General features: G+C 41.2%; 1 protein-coding gene across 5 annotated transcripts in view; it reads right to left on the minus strand.

The window, feature by feature from the left end:
• Positions 1–19,013, minus strand: part of LOC132154895 (disks large-associated protein 1-like) — a 141,852-nt gene that overhangs the window by 38,360 nt on the left and 84,479 nt on the right. For 4 of the 5 annotated variants that reach the window (XR_009437206.1, XM_059563617.1, XM_059563616.1 and 1 more), the window contains exons 3-4: positions 17,060–18,105; positions 12,325–12,536 (exon numbers count right to left, since the gene is read on the minus strand). Coding sequence is in view for 4 of the 5 variants with exons in the window: in XM_059563617.1 (XP_059419600.1) it covers positions 12,325–12,536; positions 17,060–18,052 (1,205 nt within the window). In the remaining variant the exon portion in view is untranslated. The remainder of the gene's footprint in view (positions 1–12,324; positions 12,537–17,059; positions 18,106–19,013) is intronic. The other variant, XM_059563618.1, reaches the window with a different exon arrangement.

The raw sequence follows: 19,013 nt of genomic DNA on the forward strand, positions 1-19,013 counted from the left end.
CCCGTGGTCTTCGGGCTCTCAGACGACACTGCATCACTCATCGGCATGATTGTGTCAATGACATTACTAAATGGGCCCAGGAATACTTTCAGAAACCACTGTCGGTAAACACAATCCGCCGTGCCATCAACAGATGCCAACTAAAGCTCTATCATGCAAAAAGGAAGCCATATGTGAACATGGTCCAGAAGCGCCGTCGTGTCCTGTGGGCCAAGGCTCATTTAAAATGGACTATTTCAAAGTGAAATAGTGTTTTATGGTCAGACGAGTCCAAATTTGACATTCTTGTTGGAAATCACGGACGCCGTGACGGGCTAAAGAGGAGGGAGACCTTCCAGCATGTTATCAGCGTTCAGTTCAAAAGCCAGCATCTCTGATGGTATGGGGGTGCATAAGTGCATACGGTATGGGCAGCTTGCATGTTTTGGAAGGCTCTGTGAATGCTGAAAGGTATATAAAGGTTTTAGAGCAACATATGTTTCCCTCCAAACAACGTCTATTTCAGGGAAAGCCTTGTTTATTTCAGCAGGACAATGCAAAACCACATACTGCAGCTATAACAACAGCATGGCTTCGTCGTAGAAGAGTCCGGGTGCTAACCTAATATATAATTATATAATATATACAAATATTTTTTATTAGTTCTTATATTACATTACTATATACAATTATGATTAAAATTTTCAAATAATTTTTACTTTAGCATTTTTTAATATTAATATTACTTTAAAATAATACATACAAACATTAACAATGAGTCCAGTCATTATATTTTAAAATGCTCATGCAAGACCTCTCTGCATGTGTCCAGTGCACAGCAGCCTGCATTATGGATGTGACTGTTTAAATAGATAAAGGGGTGGCTCCATCAGGTCACTCAGGCATAAAGCAGGTCGGGCGAGTGCAGCACACGGGCAAGGAGAGAAACAGCTAAACTCACTTAAAGCTGCCCACACAGCCCAGCACACATGCCCGACAATCACGCTGACACTTTGCTGACAAGCAGACACCTTGCATCCGCATCAGCAGTATGGGAATTAGTGGAAGCTCCAGCATTGTTGTAGATCTCCCACCCTCCATTTGCATTGCTTCACACATACATAATAAGTGAACACAGTAACTCCTCAAGGAGAGGTACAGTGCAGTCCAAAATGCCCCAGGGCATTTCTCTACACTGCTGGAGAACAGAATGGCTAAACTTCACAAGAAGCACTCAGGGGGGCTGAATCCCCCATGGTGGACCTGGATTTGAGTGAACTGGTTATGCATGATGTCATCTTTGCGGAATAAGTCGATACGTTTCCGCCTCACTGTCTCGGCCGTCTCAACGGATTGGTCGCGGTGCAGTTGTTAATTACGCCAGCCATTCACTATGCAGCGCTGTGCCTCACGTACTTTCTGCTGCAGTGGCAGCTCCCCGAGGCATCTAAGACTGTCTATTTTCATGCTTCACAAAGATACGGAGTTGTATCTGATGACTAATGTACATGTGAGTTATTCGCTCTTCTGAGCTATAAAATAAGCAGCTCCACTCCTACTTAATGTATAGAACAAGCTTGATAAATATAGACATCAAACACTCACTTAGGATGATTAAACATTAAACAGACAATGTTAAAGGTCAAAGCACTGTCCCCTGGCATATAATCGGGGCTTTAGTTGGTTGGAAGGATTGTGACTGTACTCTAAATCAAACAAACCTCCCTTGCACATGCAGATGTAACACTGGCATTTGAAGCTTTTCTTCGTCAATAAACAGATAAAACCATCAAAATGCGGGATTGAGGAAATTTCACAAGATGAAATATTTATGAGCATTCATAATGCCAGAACAGTATTGCAAATCTGCAAATCCTACAATCCTTGTCTGGGCTTTCCAGTGCGCTTAGAGTGGAATCTCAAAGCACTTTCGTGAGCTTGAGCAGATATGAATCTGACACTGAAGCAAATAAATTACTGTACACTGCTCTCTTGTCAATCCTACATTTCAGACGCTGTTAATCTCACCAATGAAATTATTGAAGAAAATATTAACAAAGAATTGTTGGTTTCACCACTGATGAAAGTGATAAAACTATAGAACAGTTTAGTGTTAGATTAATACAATGTAAGTACACTATAAGTACATGTAAGTACACGTACTGTAAAATAAAGTGCAACCATAGTATTAGATTTTGAAGAAAAACATAGTTGACAAATTATATACACACACACACACACACACACACACACACATACACACACACATATATATATATATATATATATATATATATATATATATATATACCATGGGTATAGAAAATAATCACCTCCCTTTAAAATAATCACATTGTGTTGCTTTGCAGCCTGAAATGTAGACAGACACGGTTGTATTTACTCAGTGCAATTTATAACATCCAAGTCAAAGATATGAAAACGTGAAAAGAAGAAAAGGAGATTAGCTACTCCTCATTGAGTTCAAAAGTCATTCTTAGAAGGGAGGTCATCCTTTTTCCAATTCAGTGATTCTGTTTTTAATTTAAAAAAATGTTCTGACATATAGGTGTTACATCTTTCACTTGGATGTTACAAGCTGCACTAAGTAATTAGAAATTAGATGCCATTTTACAGAATAAAAATGTGAACACATTTTATGAAATGAAATACTGACTAAATTGATTGGATATTCATCAAAACGGTTATCACTGCATACCAGACTCCAGAAATATGCAAGGAATGAGAACAGATATAATAATGAGAAAAAACAATTGATTTAATGAACTCGGCCCACCTACAGACCATGTGAGCCAACCTCTTTAGACGTATTACAGCCAAAGACTGTATAAAAACATGGACGTAGTGTCCATGACGTCATCCGTAGACTCCTGAAGAGCGTTTTTGAAGTTCAAAGTGTGCAGAGCGGGCCGTCGCCATCTTTGCAGCGTGACTCTCCCAGGCAATCGAAAATGGGCAAAAAGGCGGGAGCTGGTTGCTGAAGCCACACCCACCTAGCGTGACAGCGGTGACAGCAGCGGCAATCCACCTGTCACTCAAGTGACCACACCCTTAATTATGCAGAACTTTAAGGCTTAATATAATTTAAACGGATGAGTTATAAAAAAAAATCACCCCCCCCCACAGTTGTTATGAAGGGCAAATTTAGCTATACAGACCAAACTCATTTTTTGCACCAGGCTGTAAACATGTTTTTTTTCTGCTGTAAAGCTGGTCATTTTAACATGGGCAGTCTATGGGATTGATTCCCTTTTGCAGCCAGCCTCAAGCGGCCAGTCGATGAATTGCAGTTTTAGTCACTTCCGTATGGGCTTCACGAGAGACAGCGAGAGTTTGGTGCTAGATTACAGCACAAATATGTTACTATGGCAACCCCACAACGTAGACCAACCCCCGCTCACAAACACATGCTGTACTCAAGTGTGCCATAATGTGCTGGACTTCACAGGTTACCTCACAATACACAATACAGCAATTCTGAGATAATTGATTTATTGCTAAACAATCCTATAATGATCTCAATATCTGTCAAACTATGAAAACAAAATGCCTGTGAAAAGGTTAATAGCAGGTTCCCTCTCTTCATTCAAGTTAAATTTTGTCATCATTTACTCACTCTCAAGTTGTTTTAACTCTGAATGAGTTTTTTTTCCTGTTGAACATAAAAGTTATTATGAAGAATGTGGGTAACCAAACAGTTAGTGGTCCTAAGTGACTTTCATGGTTTTTTTTTTTTTTTTAGTAAGTTAATGGGGACCAGCAAATTTTTGGTTACCCAGAATATTTTTTTTTTGTGTTCAGCACATTAAATAAATTAATACAGGTTTGGAATAACAGAGACTGAGTGAATTGAATCTTATTTTTTAGGTGAAATATCCCTTTCTATTATAAAGACACACAATTTGTTTTTCTTCGTTTTTTCGAGGGTGCGCAGAAGGGAAATTGTTGCTGCTTCACTCCGCAAACATACTCTGCACAAATGTGGCTGTTTGTTAATGAATGTCCTCCAGCAGGATTTTACACAGCGTAACAGCTCACTACCAGTTACAAAAGACACTGTAACAGTCTGTCACAGGCAATTCCAGTTGCATTTTTCTGCAGTACATTTCTTAAATTATCCATTGACTATGTTCTGGGCTGCCATCTAGTGGCAATTCTTTTTTTTTGGCCTGATGGCAAACTTACTTGCCGACCCCTGGTATATAAGCCGAGGTGTGTCTGGGGCATCTATTATTTTACTCACACTACTGTCCGCCATCCCATTAAAAACTCTTTTTCTTAGGCTAGGTAACTTATGTTCATGTTTCCTTCTTTCATGTGTTGAGCGCCACCTCGAGGGGCCATGAAGTAGTGACGCTGCGAGCAGTGAAATCTATTCAGAGCACCTTTTTCATTGATTAAAATATTTTTATTTGGCACCAGCGTATAGATTCTCATATTGCACAGAGAAGGACGATATATAACCATATATATATTTAGTCCCACCCCTATTTAAAACCACAGTGATGCAGTCATATTGCATTAGGCCTACTAAATGCACCTGTGGAGAACCTGTAAAGTCAATTAATGCTCAGAATAAATGACGAGCTCCTGCTGCTTACAAGATCTCAGTCAACTAACATGGGAGGGTGTTTTACAATGCAAGAGCTTTTAAGGAAGTCTCTGGGCTAATTAGATTAATTACTTGTACCTTTGCCACTGCAGTGGCGTGGCATATTGTGCTTCCTTAATTAAATCCGCACTCAGCTCCTGACCGGCAGGAATAATGGTGTTATGTTACTGTGGAGATGCTTGCTGATATCTCAGAGAGGGAAGCATGTCTGTCTGACCATCTAATCTTGCACCCCTCTATGTTTCCGTGTGGATCCTTTATGGAAATATCAGCTGCGGTTGCCCGTCAAGCTGTTCTAGGAGCCCCAAGTCATACGGCCGGTTGGTAATTAGCACAGCGCTGAACTCTGGCTGATTAGTCATTCATTACTCAGCAGAAACAGAAAAGCCTGGTGACCTACATTAACAGGAGTCAGGTGCCCATGGGGAAGCAGGGCATGTAGGGACAAAAGTCGAACTCAATCAATCTGAGCTCAGAGCTTGACTAAACCAAAGGAAGAACACAAAAGAAAACAGTACAGAATGAAAGTCAAAGGGCACAAACACCCAGTTTGAAGTTAATGTTTTGCTTAAACTTAGAAAATTTAGTGTAATATCTCTCAAATCCATTGGCTGTCATTTGATATTATTTAATTTATACAACAGTGAGTCTCTGATGCCCCTCTGGATAGACTACTAATGGATTTTCAATTTGAATCGCAAAGACATGATTCATTTGAATTGAGAACCAATCTAGAAGGCAAAAGCTTTTGTATATCACATTCATGTTCTTAGAAAATGCTTTCCTAACAATGCAGTTTACTGCAAAAATATTAATACATAAAAAAACAATAAAATAGCAAAATAGAAAAAATGATTGGACTCTATTAATTTGCATCAAGCATATGTTGTTCGCTCAAAGAGTGAGAACAGTGAGAAGAAAAAAACACCATCTTTATGGAACCTTTTTTACTCTATTTAAATATATGTGTGTGTGTGTGTGTATGTGTGTGTGTGACCCTGGACCACAAAACCAGTCTTAAGTGTCAATTTTTCAAAAATGAGATTTATAAATAGTCTGAAAGATGGATAAATAAGCTTTGATAAGCATTGATGTATGGTTTGTTAGGATAGGACAATATTTGGCCAGGATACAACTCTTTGAAAATCTGTAATCTGAGGGTGCAAAACATAGACTGTAAAAAAAGATGGACGACTCGCCTTCGCTCTCTTCCATTGGTCAAAACTGAAGCCGCCAGTGTCCCGATATGGCGCTGACATCTTGGACTTGCGCCTGCGCAGATAGCGATCTAGGGACCAGTTCTGCGCAGTAGCTATGCGCAGTAGCAAGCAGGAAGTAAAGCCTTAAAGCCGCGAAATCAACGGCCCCGCCCCTGTGCCCCGCCCTCACTCTCCCTCGCAGAATGCACATACCGTAATCTGCACTGTTTTGGAAGTGGAGTCCTGCTCCTGTGAACTCGGTCTGCTCCGTTCCACTCCAATCTCATTAAAATAAGGTAAATACAATCTCCTCAGTCCTCCGAAGATCATGAAAAAAGCCTGTTGACGCTTCAGTGCCTCCTCGAGAGCTGTCAATCACAGCTGTCAATCACGACGTCACACCACCGTTTTTAGAGCATTAAATAACTATCTAAAAAACAACTTATTTTAAAAACGAACACTTGAATTTACATTAGCGTGATACAAACTACAGTAAATGACAAAAAACTGCTTCGGAAAAAAGATATTTGAAGGGTAATTAAATTTTTTAGTTGGTCTCGCGTCCCATTGAATAACATGGGGAGGCGGGGTTTATGACCTATACTAGGACCACTCACCAGGGGGTGATCGAGACGTTTTGGCTTCACTTTTCAGGGCTTGTGCGGCACGCTTGGTGCAAAACAATCTAAATACTGAGGAAATCACCTTTAAAGTTGTCCAAATGTAATTCTTAGTAATGCTTAATACTAAGTTTGAAAGTATTATTCATGGAACATCAATATTCATGGAACATGATCTTTACTCGATATCCTAATGATTTTTGGCAGCAAAGCAACAAAATGTGATTATTTTTAAGAGGGGTGATTCTTTTCTATACCCACTGTATATAAATGTGTGTAATTATTTTTCAAGAGGAGCACAGGAAAATGACAAAAACCTGAATAAAATATACATCTTATCATTAAAACTGCTGAAATAAATGAGAAAACAAAACAACAAAGATCCAAATCCCAGACAAATTAATACCTTGACTAGAAAAACAGACTTTCCCTGCACCTCTCCGTAGGGAGATGAGTGCAGCACAGCAGAAAAAACTGAGTTAATAAACTTGTCACTCTCTACAGATTTGCATGCTTGGCAGATGTTAAAAGTGTTGACTATAGCACTGGTGCACTTTAAGATGGGATTTTTTGTGCTGTTAGATGGTCAGCTGGACTACGTATTAACGATTATGACTATTACGTGGCTAAAGCACAGTCATTCTTCAACAGATGCCGAGTTTTGGATACCAATGCAGAATAACATGGTTATAGCTGTCCCCAACATCAAACACTTTCATTCTTACTTTTACTTAACGTTATATGTAATTTAAGTAACACACAAGAAATATTATAAGGGCCCTTAATTGTGGAACTCAATGGAACTAATAAAATAAATCTGGAATTTAAACTTGTAAATCAATTATCCATTACTGAATCAGTTCAAATAATGTAAAAAACTGCCAAATAAAAATAAATCCAGAAATCAACACAATATGATATCATACATCTTTTGCATATTGGTTATTGTTGAATAATATTTACTATTAACATTTTGTCCCATTTCCACAACAAATCTTCTGTACAGGTTACAGGATAAGCTTCCAGGTGTAACATCACCCAGCATGCTGTCTACTGACTCAAATCATTCACTCAGCTAATCAATTCAACTGATTCAAAAGATTGAGTTCAATCAATAACTCAAGAGAGAAATTTAGCTTGACTTCCGAACTGGTTAAAATGAATCAGTAGAAAGCCACTCTTGAATCAGACATCACTAGATGAAATTGCAGCAAATGGTCACTGATCAATTTAGTAGTTCATTATCAGAAAATATCCAATTTGTCACAGCTTCTCAAAGAAGTTCAGTTGAGAACAGAATGTCTAAGCCGGGTGTCAGGACTGAGCTGCCTTTTTAAAGAAAATAGTTAGGCAATTACATAGATTATCTACCAGTTTAAAGTATTGACTATTACTTACATGACCCTTTTCATTTTTGCTCGTTTTTACAACAATTTTCATTTTGTGTTTGTACTGATAAAAAATGGCCATTCCATACTGGTCAAGACCATGTTTAATCTTTCCTACAGTAAACAATCATTATGAGAATGATGAAAAATATATTTAAATTATACTTTTGCTAATACATATTTCTAGCAGTTTCCAGGAGCAATAAACACTTGGTATATCAATTGAAGAATTAATTGCACAAATGGGCCTGCACGATACATGATTCCGTACATGGCAAGCGTTCAAAACATTTATTTTAGTATTACTGATATACTATTATAGTTAATATCAATATTTTGAATTTAGATTTTTTTTTTACTTTTTATTTAAATTTTAGTTAAATGTTTTGTAATTTTGCTGTTCCCTGTCAAGGGAACTTCGAACTGCGTCCTCTTAGGGGACACTATGGGGAACACCTCGTCGTGACCCGTGTCTGAAGCATACTTTGAAAAACGCCAATGTGTTGGCCAGCGAAAGCCTCTGACGTCACTACCGGCGCAACTATAAATATGCCCCCATATGACCCGTCACTTATCTTCTTCGTCTTCATTGACTGTTTTGTTTGAAGCGTGCATCTGAGAAATGACCAAAACAGTAAGAGCGATCTATCATTGTTATCATGGCATCCACTAGCAATGCGTTTAAACAGTGTGTGCATCCATGTCAGCGTTATTTGACACCTGATGACACACACAGTCTTTGCGTCTCTTGTTTGGGCGAAGAGCACGCGCGCTATGTCCTTGAGGGGGCAATCTGCGTGCACTGCGAGTGTTTTTCTGTGAAAAAGCTCCGCTCTCGTTTGTCTCTCTTTTCAAGGAAAGAGGGACAGCCATCTGGTCACCATGGCTCAGGTCCCACCGTTGCCGAGGCACGGAGGAGAATGAGTTCGTGGGGATCACAGGTGGATCTCGCCTAAGTGTAGAGAGGGATTTTTCCTTTCACACTCTCCGGCTAGAGGTTAGATGTTAGAGGTTATGGATCGCGCCACGGCAAAATTAGACTTGCCATGGAAGCGTGCCAGAAAGGTAACGTCACGAGGTCGCCTCGATGAGCGTTATTTGTCTGACCATAGCCTTCCAGCCCAGGTGAGGTGACATCCAGTCCGGGCTACCAAGCAGGGCACCTCCACCATGGGTAGGTCTATGGCGGCCATGGTGGTAACGGCGAGACATCTGTGGGTGAACCTGGCAGACATCGGAAGGGAAGAAAGGGGGTTTCTTCTTGATGCTCTGGTCTCGCCTTCTGAGCTTTTCGGTACCTCCGTCGAGATGGTGGTCGAAAAGTTCAGGGAGGCAAGGGCGCGCTCAGCTGCCTTTAAATCCTTCATTCCACGAAGGTCTAGGTCTGAGCCCGAACAACAAAGGGGTCCTGGCCCATCTCGATCTGAGGATCGAAGACGGGCACAGAAGGCTAGTGTCGTGGCTCGCACTCCTCCCCCGCCTAAGGGCAGGGGCAAGAGGAATCACGGGTCACGAAGAGGTATGCAGGGTCTGAGGGATGTGATTCAGACGAGGCAGCATCCTCGTCCGGATCGGAGCGATACCTAGGAGTTACTCACTTCCTTTGGATATTTTTAACTTCTGTTTTTATTCTCCCCTGCCTAATTCCCCCTGTAGCCACCAGCTTTCCACCTGATCGAGGTTAGGTGGAAAGTTTCTCACATAACAGTCTCCTATCCTGGACCTATGATGTTTCTGGTTGGTCCTATATTCATAATAACCACCTTACTGATGGTCCGGACCAAAAGGGGGCGCCCCGTAAGCGGGACTCCAGTACAGGAGGGTGGGTGAGTATGTAACCCTTTCTTTATCTGCTTATGGGTGTTATGTTGCTGGTGGTTATATGTCTACTAACAAACTCTGTGAGTTTCCTTTACAGTGCTCAGTTCCGGCCTCGTGCTCTGGTATTAGGTGGCCAAGATCACAGGCTTTCGGCAGGCGGCCGCGCCACGTGGGTTCCGCCCCCAGGGGCGCGACACCCACCTCGGAGTGAGACTCGCTTGTGGGAGGCAAACGCTCTGCGGTTGTCCATCCCACACCCCCTCCCGAGGAGCCTGGCTGGTCGTCAGAACTGGCACAGCACTGCAGGGAATTTCATGGATGTCCGGCCAGGTTACCCTGAGGGGCCGCCTGGCTGCTTGGCGCATCCGGCAGAATGTCCGCCTCGGTCACCCTGAGGGGTTTCCTTTCCTGCTTAGTGACGTCCAATGGGAAGGTAGAGGTGGTAGTTACGGAAGTCTTTCTGTATGTACTGCCTCAGGTGATGCTCCCCTCGCTTGAGGTTTGGAAAATTGGAGCTGGCCTCTCCCGTGCGATCCAGCGCCTCTGCGATGCTTAGGAATCTTTGAGTACACACGCTAAGCCTGTGTACTTTCTCAAAACCACATGGTGGTCAGTGTTCACTGTCTGAAATCCACGTAAGTGGTAAGTGTGCACGCAAGACTCTGCGCACTTTCTGAAATCCACGTAAGTGGTAAGTGTGCACACAAGATTCTGTGCACTTTCTGAAATCCTGTACGAAAGGGGTTACGCGCTCCGCTTCGTTCCCTTTCTTAAGATGATTAGCCCTGGGTTCCTTGGGCTTCATTCAACCAGTTGTTATACACCTCAAGCATCGCTTCCCTCAACATGAGGGGCTGTTTGGCCCATGCACTGTGTTTATCAGGTAGTAGGCCTCACTAGGCCTCCCTGAAGTTGAGCTCCCACATACTGTGGTGGTCAGGTAGTAGGCCTCACCAGGCCTCCCTGGAGTTGAGTTCCAAATTACTTTCAGTTTCCACTTAAGGTGGTTATCTGGTAACAAGTAGTAGGCCTCTCTAGGCCTCTCTGTAGGTTAACTCTCACATATTGTGGTTTCAGGTAGTAGGCTTCACCAGGCCTCTCTGAAGGTGAGCTCCCACATACTGTGGTTGTCAGGTAGTAGGCCTCTCCAGGTCTCCCTGAGAGTAGTTTCACGCTGGGTTTTGTAAGCTAGTGGCGCTTACTTTCAGTTTAGCAGTCCTTATCGGGCAGCTACCGAAGGTGAGCCTGCGCCCTGGCTCGGCTCAATTCTCGTGGTAATTTAGCAGCGCTCCCCTTTTCCAAAGAAAAAGGGTCGCCTATGAGCATGCTACTCTGAGCTCGGAGTCCTCCTCTCATAGGAGACTGAATTCTCGTTTTTTTTCAACAGAGCGCTCCAGTACTACATACTGTTTTTGAGACGCACTATGAGAGCAGACATCCTGCTGAGGCAGGGGCTGAGGCTCGGGGAATGGCGCCTTCACACCAAGGTGATGAAGTAGAGTTGGAGAGGTTGGCCAGACTTGGGTGGATCGGTTTTTGCGGCTCGAGAGAGCATCACACTATCCCCTCTGGCTTCCTCTGACTCATCCAGCTCCACTGGGGCTGGACGCCATGGTACAGGCGTGGCCGAGGCTTCATCTGTACATTCCTTCCTCCATTTGCTCTGCTCCCGAGCCATTCCATCTACAAGCTACTCTATCAGAGTGCTACGAGAGCCCCTCTTTAGAACAGTATTTGTAAATCCATGCTATGGTAAGTGTGCACGTGAAGTCTTTGCACACTTTCTGAAATCCACACTGTGGTAAGTTTGCACGCTAGTACTCTGCGTTCTTTCTAAAATCCTATATGGTGAGGGCTTCGCGCGGCTGCTTCGTGCCCTTTCTTGAGTCGGTTAAAGCCCCCGTTCGTCCCAGAGGCGACTCCCGGTGTAATGGTAGAGTTGGTACTTAGTGTTTGCCATGATTCTGGCCTGCACTCCCCTCAGCATGGCGGCATGGGTATACTGTTCCCCATAGTGTCCCCTAAGAGGACGCAGTTCGAAGTTCCCTTGACAGGGAACGTCTCAGGTTACGAATGTAACCATGGTTCCCTAAGAGGGAACGAGACACTGCGTCCTCTAGCTCCCTGCCATGCTTCAGGACGCAAGCTTCACGAAGAAGATAAGTGACGGGTCCTACGGGCACGTATTTATAGTCGAGCCGGTAGTGACGTCAGAGGCTGTCGCCGGCCAACACGTTGGCGTTTTTCAAAGTATGCTTCAGACACGGGTCACGACGAGGTGTTCCCCATAGTGTCCCCTAAGAGGACGCAGTGTCTCGTTCCCTCTCAGGGAACCATGGTTACATTCGTAACCTGAGACGTTTGTTTTTGCCATTTCTGTCATTGTGTATCCTTTTTTGTCTATATACTTCTTTTTAATTTTTTGTTTTTAAGTACTTTGTTTTGTTTTAAGCTCTTTGTAATTTTACTTTTTTTACATTTAAAATTTAAGTTTAAAATTAAATAGAAATATTACCTCACCAGGTAGCTGAAATTAAGGAAGTTTAAGATTTTTAGAGTTTATTAGAATTATTTTTTTCTTTAAATGGTTGTAGTTTTAGTTAATTAAGTTAACTTTCAAAATAAAAACAAGTGTACACAATTTACACAATACGAATGACACTGTGGATCTAAATCTTAGAACTTACTTTAGAGTGGTCATCTCTGTCAGTGATGGCTGGGTGGCTTTGAGGTAGCTGGCCCGTCGCGCCTGCATTTTGGGTGAGGGTTTAGGGCTGCCATCCGAGTCTCCGCTGTCATCCTCTGCCATGGCTTTGACGTAACTCCCGCTGCGCATGCGTCTACATGGGATATCCTCATCTTTCCCCAGTGGAAAGCCTCCCCACTCGTCTTGAGGGACCTGCGGGGTCAGAGGTGTCACTGTGTCATGAACCTCATCTGAAAGGTGCATGTCACCGTCCAAACTGCCTCCCATGCGCTCCACAAATCACCCATACATACATACACGCACACACATTCTGATCTCCATTTCCTCTTTTTTTTGAGCTGGCAGAGATAATTAATGAGGCTGCTGGTGTGAGCTTGCATGATTACACTAACGACGCCTCCCTGGGCAGTTAAGCATCTGTCTCAGTGCAGCTCTCCCAGGGCAATCAATAGGACTCTCTGAATGTATGAGAAGTTGGACAGTGGTTTTAAGAGTGAGGAACGACTCAGAATAACAAAAGGGAAAAGCTTATATATTTTTAACTACTTGGTTTTAGGATAATCAAATGCTAACAATCTGATTGTAATAAAGCCTTGACAAATTCTCATTAAGACTACATAAAAGCATGTCTGATGTAATAAAATGCACAGTAAAATGGGAATTATATGAAACCACTACTTTGAGTGAGAAAAATGTTTAAAGTGAAAAAAAGTATTACATTTTAAATAAAGGACACATACATTTAAAACTTCAACACTTCAACTCTTCAACTAATACTAAAATAACTAAAATACTTAATAATAATAATAATAATAATAAATAAATAAATAAAAAATGTCTATATCTACATATATATATATATATATATATATATATATATATATATATATATATATATATATCAGAATGGTAACACTTTAGTATAGGAACCAATTCTTACTATAATTGCTTATTAGTATGCCTATTATTAACATACTGGCTGTTTATTATATTCTGCATGACCTTATCTTACATCTCTAATCCTACCCAATACCTAAACTTAACAACTACCTTACTAACTAAGCAGCAAATTACGGGTTCATTGAGGCAAAAGTAGTAGTTAATGGTAATTTAATATAAAATAAAATAAAATGATCATAAAAAAAAAAAAAAAAAAAAAATTAAACAACTATAATTAACGTATAATTAAACAACTAGGCTCAATCTCAGTTTCCATTATAATATAGCTAATTTTTTTCCTTTTTTAATAAATCAAGTAACGCTACAACTCTATCCCCGCAGATGTATAACAGAAGCAGGACCTCATTTGGTTTCATTTTAGTTTTAATTGGTTTCACTAGATTATTTGATCTCAAAGAAGAATTGAGCACATTGTAAACTCAGAGTTACCAAAATACCTGCTAGTTTGTTATAAATGAAATTGTTCAGCACATACATAAAGACTTTTAATTTAATTTAACTGCAATTAATTTAATTGCATGACCTATCATAAGGTCATGATAGTTACTGTACATTCACAAATATCTGTAATACTTGGTGGTATTGTTATCATATAAAAACAAGGATCCACACTATTAATTTCATTGTTTAAATCCCTCACAAACTTATTTTTTTAACTATTATGTGGGTCTGGAAACACACATCTCCCCTCAATTCAAAGGCCAAACAAAACTCATGCTAACAGAGAGCACAGGTGTGTCAGGTCGGTATGCTGTATGTATCACTCTGCATGGAGGTTCAGTTTAAGGTTTGAAAAGAGATTCTCGGCTGGCATCGAGAGAAAATCCCACTTTAAAGAATTTCACTGTGATTATATGAATCACCGCAGAGCTTGTGTTACTGGGGAAACGGCTGGCCTTGACGTCAGGAAGTGTTTAAAAGGCAGTCAGAGGAAGAATGACTCCAGTAACATTGGTTCTTTGCCCAAACATCCACGCTCACAGACCCGACAAACACAAAAACTTCCTTCAAAACATACCACCAACACCCACACAAGCCTTTAGTCAAGTGTTGAGCAGAAAATAGGAATGAATCCTGTTGAGCAGACCTGGGTACAAGGCTCAGAGTCCTGACAGCAGATTGGGCCTCACTTGATCATTTGAAGGGATGAAAGACAGTGTCCCACATGAGAGCTTCCATTTTCTTCCACATTTCAGTTTTCAGTTTATATCTTTAGGTGCTTATTCTAGCCCCATTTCAGTTTTCAGTTTATATCTTTAGGTGCTTATTCTAGCCCCATGTAGCACATTTTTTAAAATGCAGTATGCAATGTTAACTGCTAGCGGGAACTTTCTCCAGACAAGGGTTGTGTGTTTAATTGAAATACTATATGTCTTTTTTAATATGGCAATTATACATTTTAAATTGACTCAGAGTGGCTCGCTTCTCGTAAATGCCTCTTCACAAACGCCTTCTCCGTATGTGTAGAAAGCTTGGGCCAATTTTAATACACTTTTAATTTTATACAATATTATAAAAAAATATCTAAAACATAAATTAGTTATTAGTATATTTTATTATTTTATTATTATTATTTTATTTATATTTATAACAGCAACCCTTGTTTAATATTTTATATAGTACTAATAATAATATAATTATTTTATGGTATATTGAAATATAAATTACAAAATTTTTGGTCACATTGTGCAGCTCTAGGAGCAAGCAAACTCGGAATTGTATTTAAAAAGAAAGAAAGAAAGAAAGAAAGAAAGAACACAATTACAATGTTTCACTATTTAAATCTAATTCTATTCACTATTCAATTTTTTCCTTCTTAAATAGAAGCCCTACCAACTACCATCCTACAAAAACTCAGTAAATAATACCATTATATCAAGAAACATAGCACATCATCTAAAATGTTGCAAAATGTTATCAAAACCATCTGCTATTTTGCTAGCATTCTCTCAGAACTCAAATGATCTGCTTCATCTACTATGCACTCAGATTCCTGTTGACCATATATGGCCTTCCCTGTGAATGCATAAAATGACTGACACGCAAAAAGGGCCTCAAAGTGTTCTGACTGGCAAGCCCAAGAATCTGACTGTGGAGAGCTGTCACAAAACATGTGCCATTCTACAAAAGTAGCTTAGATTTTTAATCTAAGGATGTGACCTATTCTAAAATGGTAAGAATCACTGAAAACCCTATACTGATCAATCACTATTGTGAACCCCCTCATTGCACACACACAGATGTACAAACTCTCAAATGAACAAGCGTGAAACTATGTATAATGTCTACATCAACATAACTTAATATCAACAGCAAATCACAACTTGCTGAAAGTCTAAATAATTTTTCCACAAACCTTTAGAACAAGAACAGCACAGTGCAATGCCCTGTCACTCACGGTTGCTATGGCAACTGGCGTCCAGATTTAGCCCTGAAGAAAGATGCCAATTATGCTTTGTATTGACGGAGCATGATAGAGAACATGTGAGACATCCTGCCAGCTCAATTTAGACTCTGAATTAGTATGTGGCTGCTCACGTGCAAACTCTGATTCACAGTCCACTGCAGGTGGTCTAAAGAAGTTGTGGTGGTTCTATAGTTCGCCCATTTAAAGGTACAGGTTGTAGGACCTGCCACTAGAGGGCTCACTACCAAAACAATAACAATTGCGTGGTTTGATGACGCTAAGAAGGAGCGTGGAATGATGGGATTTGTTGTCTTCTACCCAACTGCTGACGGCCATCAATCAGACAGAAAGATAAATCATGGATTTAACGCGAGTTCAATGATTTGCGCGAGTAGATTACATACAAAGTCAATGCAAAGACGCGATCAGACTATGGTCTAGAGACGCAATGCCCCGCGTTTGGCGTGTATGCCCCATAATACTAATCTTGTTAATTGTTATAATAGCATACGTTTTCTGTAAAGATATGAATCAAAACAACTCACCTATTGAGTAAAACACAAGCAAGATCGGCATCTCTTTCTAGTTAAAGTTTGTCGCATAGCTACTTCCGCATTTGTCCACGACACTGTTGTCATGTGGTTTCTACATCAGTAAAGGCGGTAACAAAGGGCAACTAACGTCATTGACAGGCGACTGCACTGCCTTGTGTCACTGTTTAGAATGGGAATTTTCTCATGATCTACAAGTAGTTGAAAACATTAGAGATATTGTTAGAAATCAGCTGGACAAAATATATAACACTAGCCTAGTGGGTTTTGGATATTTTACTGCAAATATCTTACAAATTGTACCTTTAAGGGTCATTATATATTTCTACATTTGAACATAATTTTTGCCTCTCTATCGCCATCTCAGTTTGAAACATAAAATTGTGAGTTATAAAAACTCAGCAACTGAGTTTTATCCTCTTCATACACAGCCACATGAACACCACTCATCCAGTTTGCGCCATCCAATCCCCCCACATACAGACACACACATGCAGACACACACAGAGTCCAACAAAATAAGAACTTGGTAAAAACATTGGCAAAAAACAGAAGTGTATTTCAGGTTTAGAGAGGGAAATAATACCAGCCAGAGATCAAATGGATCCAAACAGATGCTTGTCAGCTAAACAGAAAGTAAGGCAGCTAGTGGGTTGCACTTACTTCTCAGCAGAACTCAAATCAAAACTGGAGGCTCTCTCCAGTGGTGGAGGAGGAAGAGGAGGGGTGGTGAAAAGGTGGAGGTGGGTTAGGTGAGCATGTGAGTGTAGGGGAGAATCGAAAGGCTTTTTGCATACCTGCAAGAATTGGCATGAGCGCTCCTGCTGACAAGCCTCTGCTTTCATTAGAGCCTTATCTACATTTACCGAGGCCTTCTGGTAGACTTGACGTGCTCTGCTCACCGTGAGAGAGGACGACCACGCGCTCTTCTTCATGATCTGTGAAGCATCCATACTCAGCGGGATGCTTGTGCACGTCGAGCACTTGCCCAAATCATTGCTGCTGCGGGAGTTTTTAAGTGCCTGGTCATTGATGGTGTTGTAGGCTTCCAAGAAGTATTGTGACTGCGACTTGTCTGGATGACGGCCCATGGTCATGACGCCCGGTGGTCCATGATGAAATAGGCAGGCCTCGCGTTCCAATTCATCTGAGCTCCAGTAGCCAGAAGGTGGCGTCCTGTTCTTAGGTTCAGCTGATTTGCAGCGCTCCCGGCTCTTGCTGCGCTTGCGGTACCGAATATCAGGGGTTTCTCCGTCAGGGCTGGCCTTGCCTCCATTGATGCTGCCTTTGCCATGGCCGTGACCATGGTGTGGGCCCTCTAGTGAATGGGACTTGGTGAATAACTTCTGAACAGAGTGCACCAGGTGCCGGATTCGGCCAGGGCTGTCGCTCCGTTGCTCCAAGGCTGCAGCGGCACGCTTGTACTGTAATGTGTGATAGCCATCCCGAGGTACAGGGAGTTGTCGGTCGAACTGATCCAACAGAGCAATGGGGAGACGCTGTTGGCTCTTGCTGGCTGGAACCCCTCCCCCGGTGTAGGGAACCACAGCAGTCTCGTCCTTCAGCTCATGCTGAGAGCTGTAGTGTCGGCGGGGGAAGGTCCCGTAAGGCACCACGCAGTCAGGCTGGTAAGGGCTTCTCTGGGAGTAGTAAGAGTGGTCGACCGGATGGGGGCTGTCGATCTGGTTGATGAGGTAGGGCTTGTGGTCCAAGTGGTGACCCATGGAGTCTAAAGAGGGGTCACAGGTCACCATGTGGTGGTGGCTGCGGCTGCTGGATAAGCCTTTCATCACAGAGACGGAATCATCCAGCAAGGGTCGAAGGCATCCACGCGCAGTACGTTCTGCAGGGAATACATAGAAAAACATAAATGACTGTGAGCACACTGTGGTTTTTTCTTTTGCTCTGTGGCTCAATAACAGGACATATATATATATGGATGGCAAAAAAAAAAAATATATATATATATATTAATAAGAATATTTATTAAATGAAGTAAAAAGTTAAAATCATACGAAATCAACATTAACATATTGTTTACATGTTTTTAGACACTCTTATCTTGGATATTCTTATTATTCATTAACCCCTTCACCAGCAACAAACAGTTCAATAAAAGGTCTTGTTCTTTGCAAAGTGGAACCACAACCACTTTGCACAAAACAATATGTACTCAAACCTAACCAAGCAGAGCTGATCTGATCAAATACCCTGTTAGTTCAATGAACATACATGTCTGACATTACCCAGCAACAGTCAGGATTTCAAAATGCTTTTTTGTCTGACAGTACTTGAAAGGATTATTCAAGCCTGAGAAACCTTGACAAACTTTTATGTTCTTTTCAGAGGGAGGGGAAGAAAGCATAGAATGATTCAAATGATACACAGATGATGTAGAAAGGAAAGTAGTATTGAGATTCACAATGAAGTATTCAAGAGTACCTAGGTCCTTTGGAGTTCTCAGAGTTAACATATTACTTATTTAAAGCTTTTATTATTATTGATATTATTATTATTTCGCAATGTTGCCAAAGATTTCAAAGTTTTGAATTTTAATTTAAATTGATACACACACATGCACACACAGATACATAAAAAATGGAACCAAAGCAATTCAAGTGCTTTTAAAATACTTTTTCGACACAGACCCAACATGTTCACTAATGACTAAATCAAACTAGTCAAGTTGTCTATACAACCCCAATCACAACTACTTTCAGCTGCTCTCTGTCAGAGTCATTAAGATCAGTG

The sequence above is a fragment of the Carassius carassius genome, chromosome 12 (assembly GCF_963082965.1).
Source record: "Carassius carassius chromosome 12, fCarCar2.1, whole genome shotgun sequence".
NCBI classification, from domain to species: domain Eukaryota; kingdom Metazoa; phylum Chordata; class Actinopteri; order Cypriniformes; family Cyprinidae; genus Carassius; species Carassius carassius.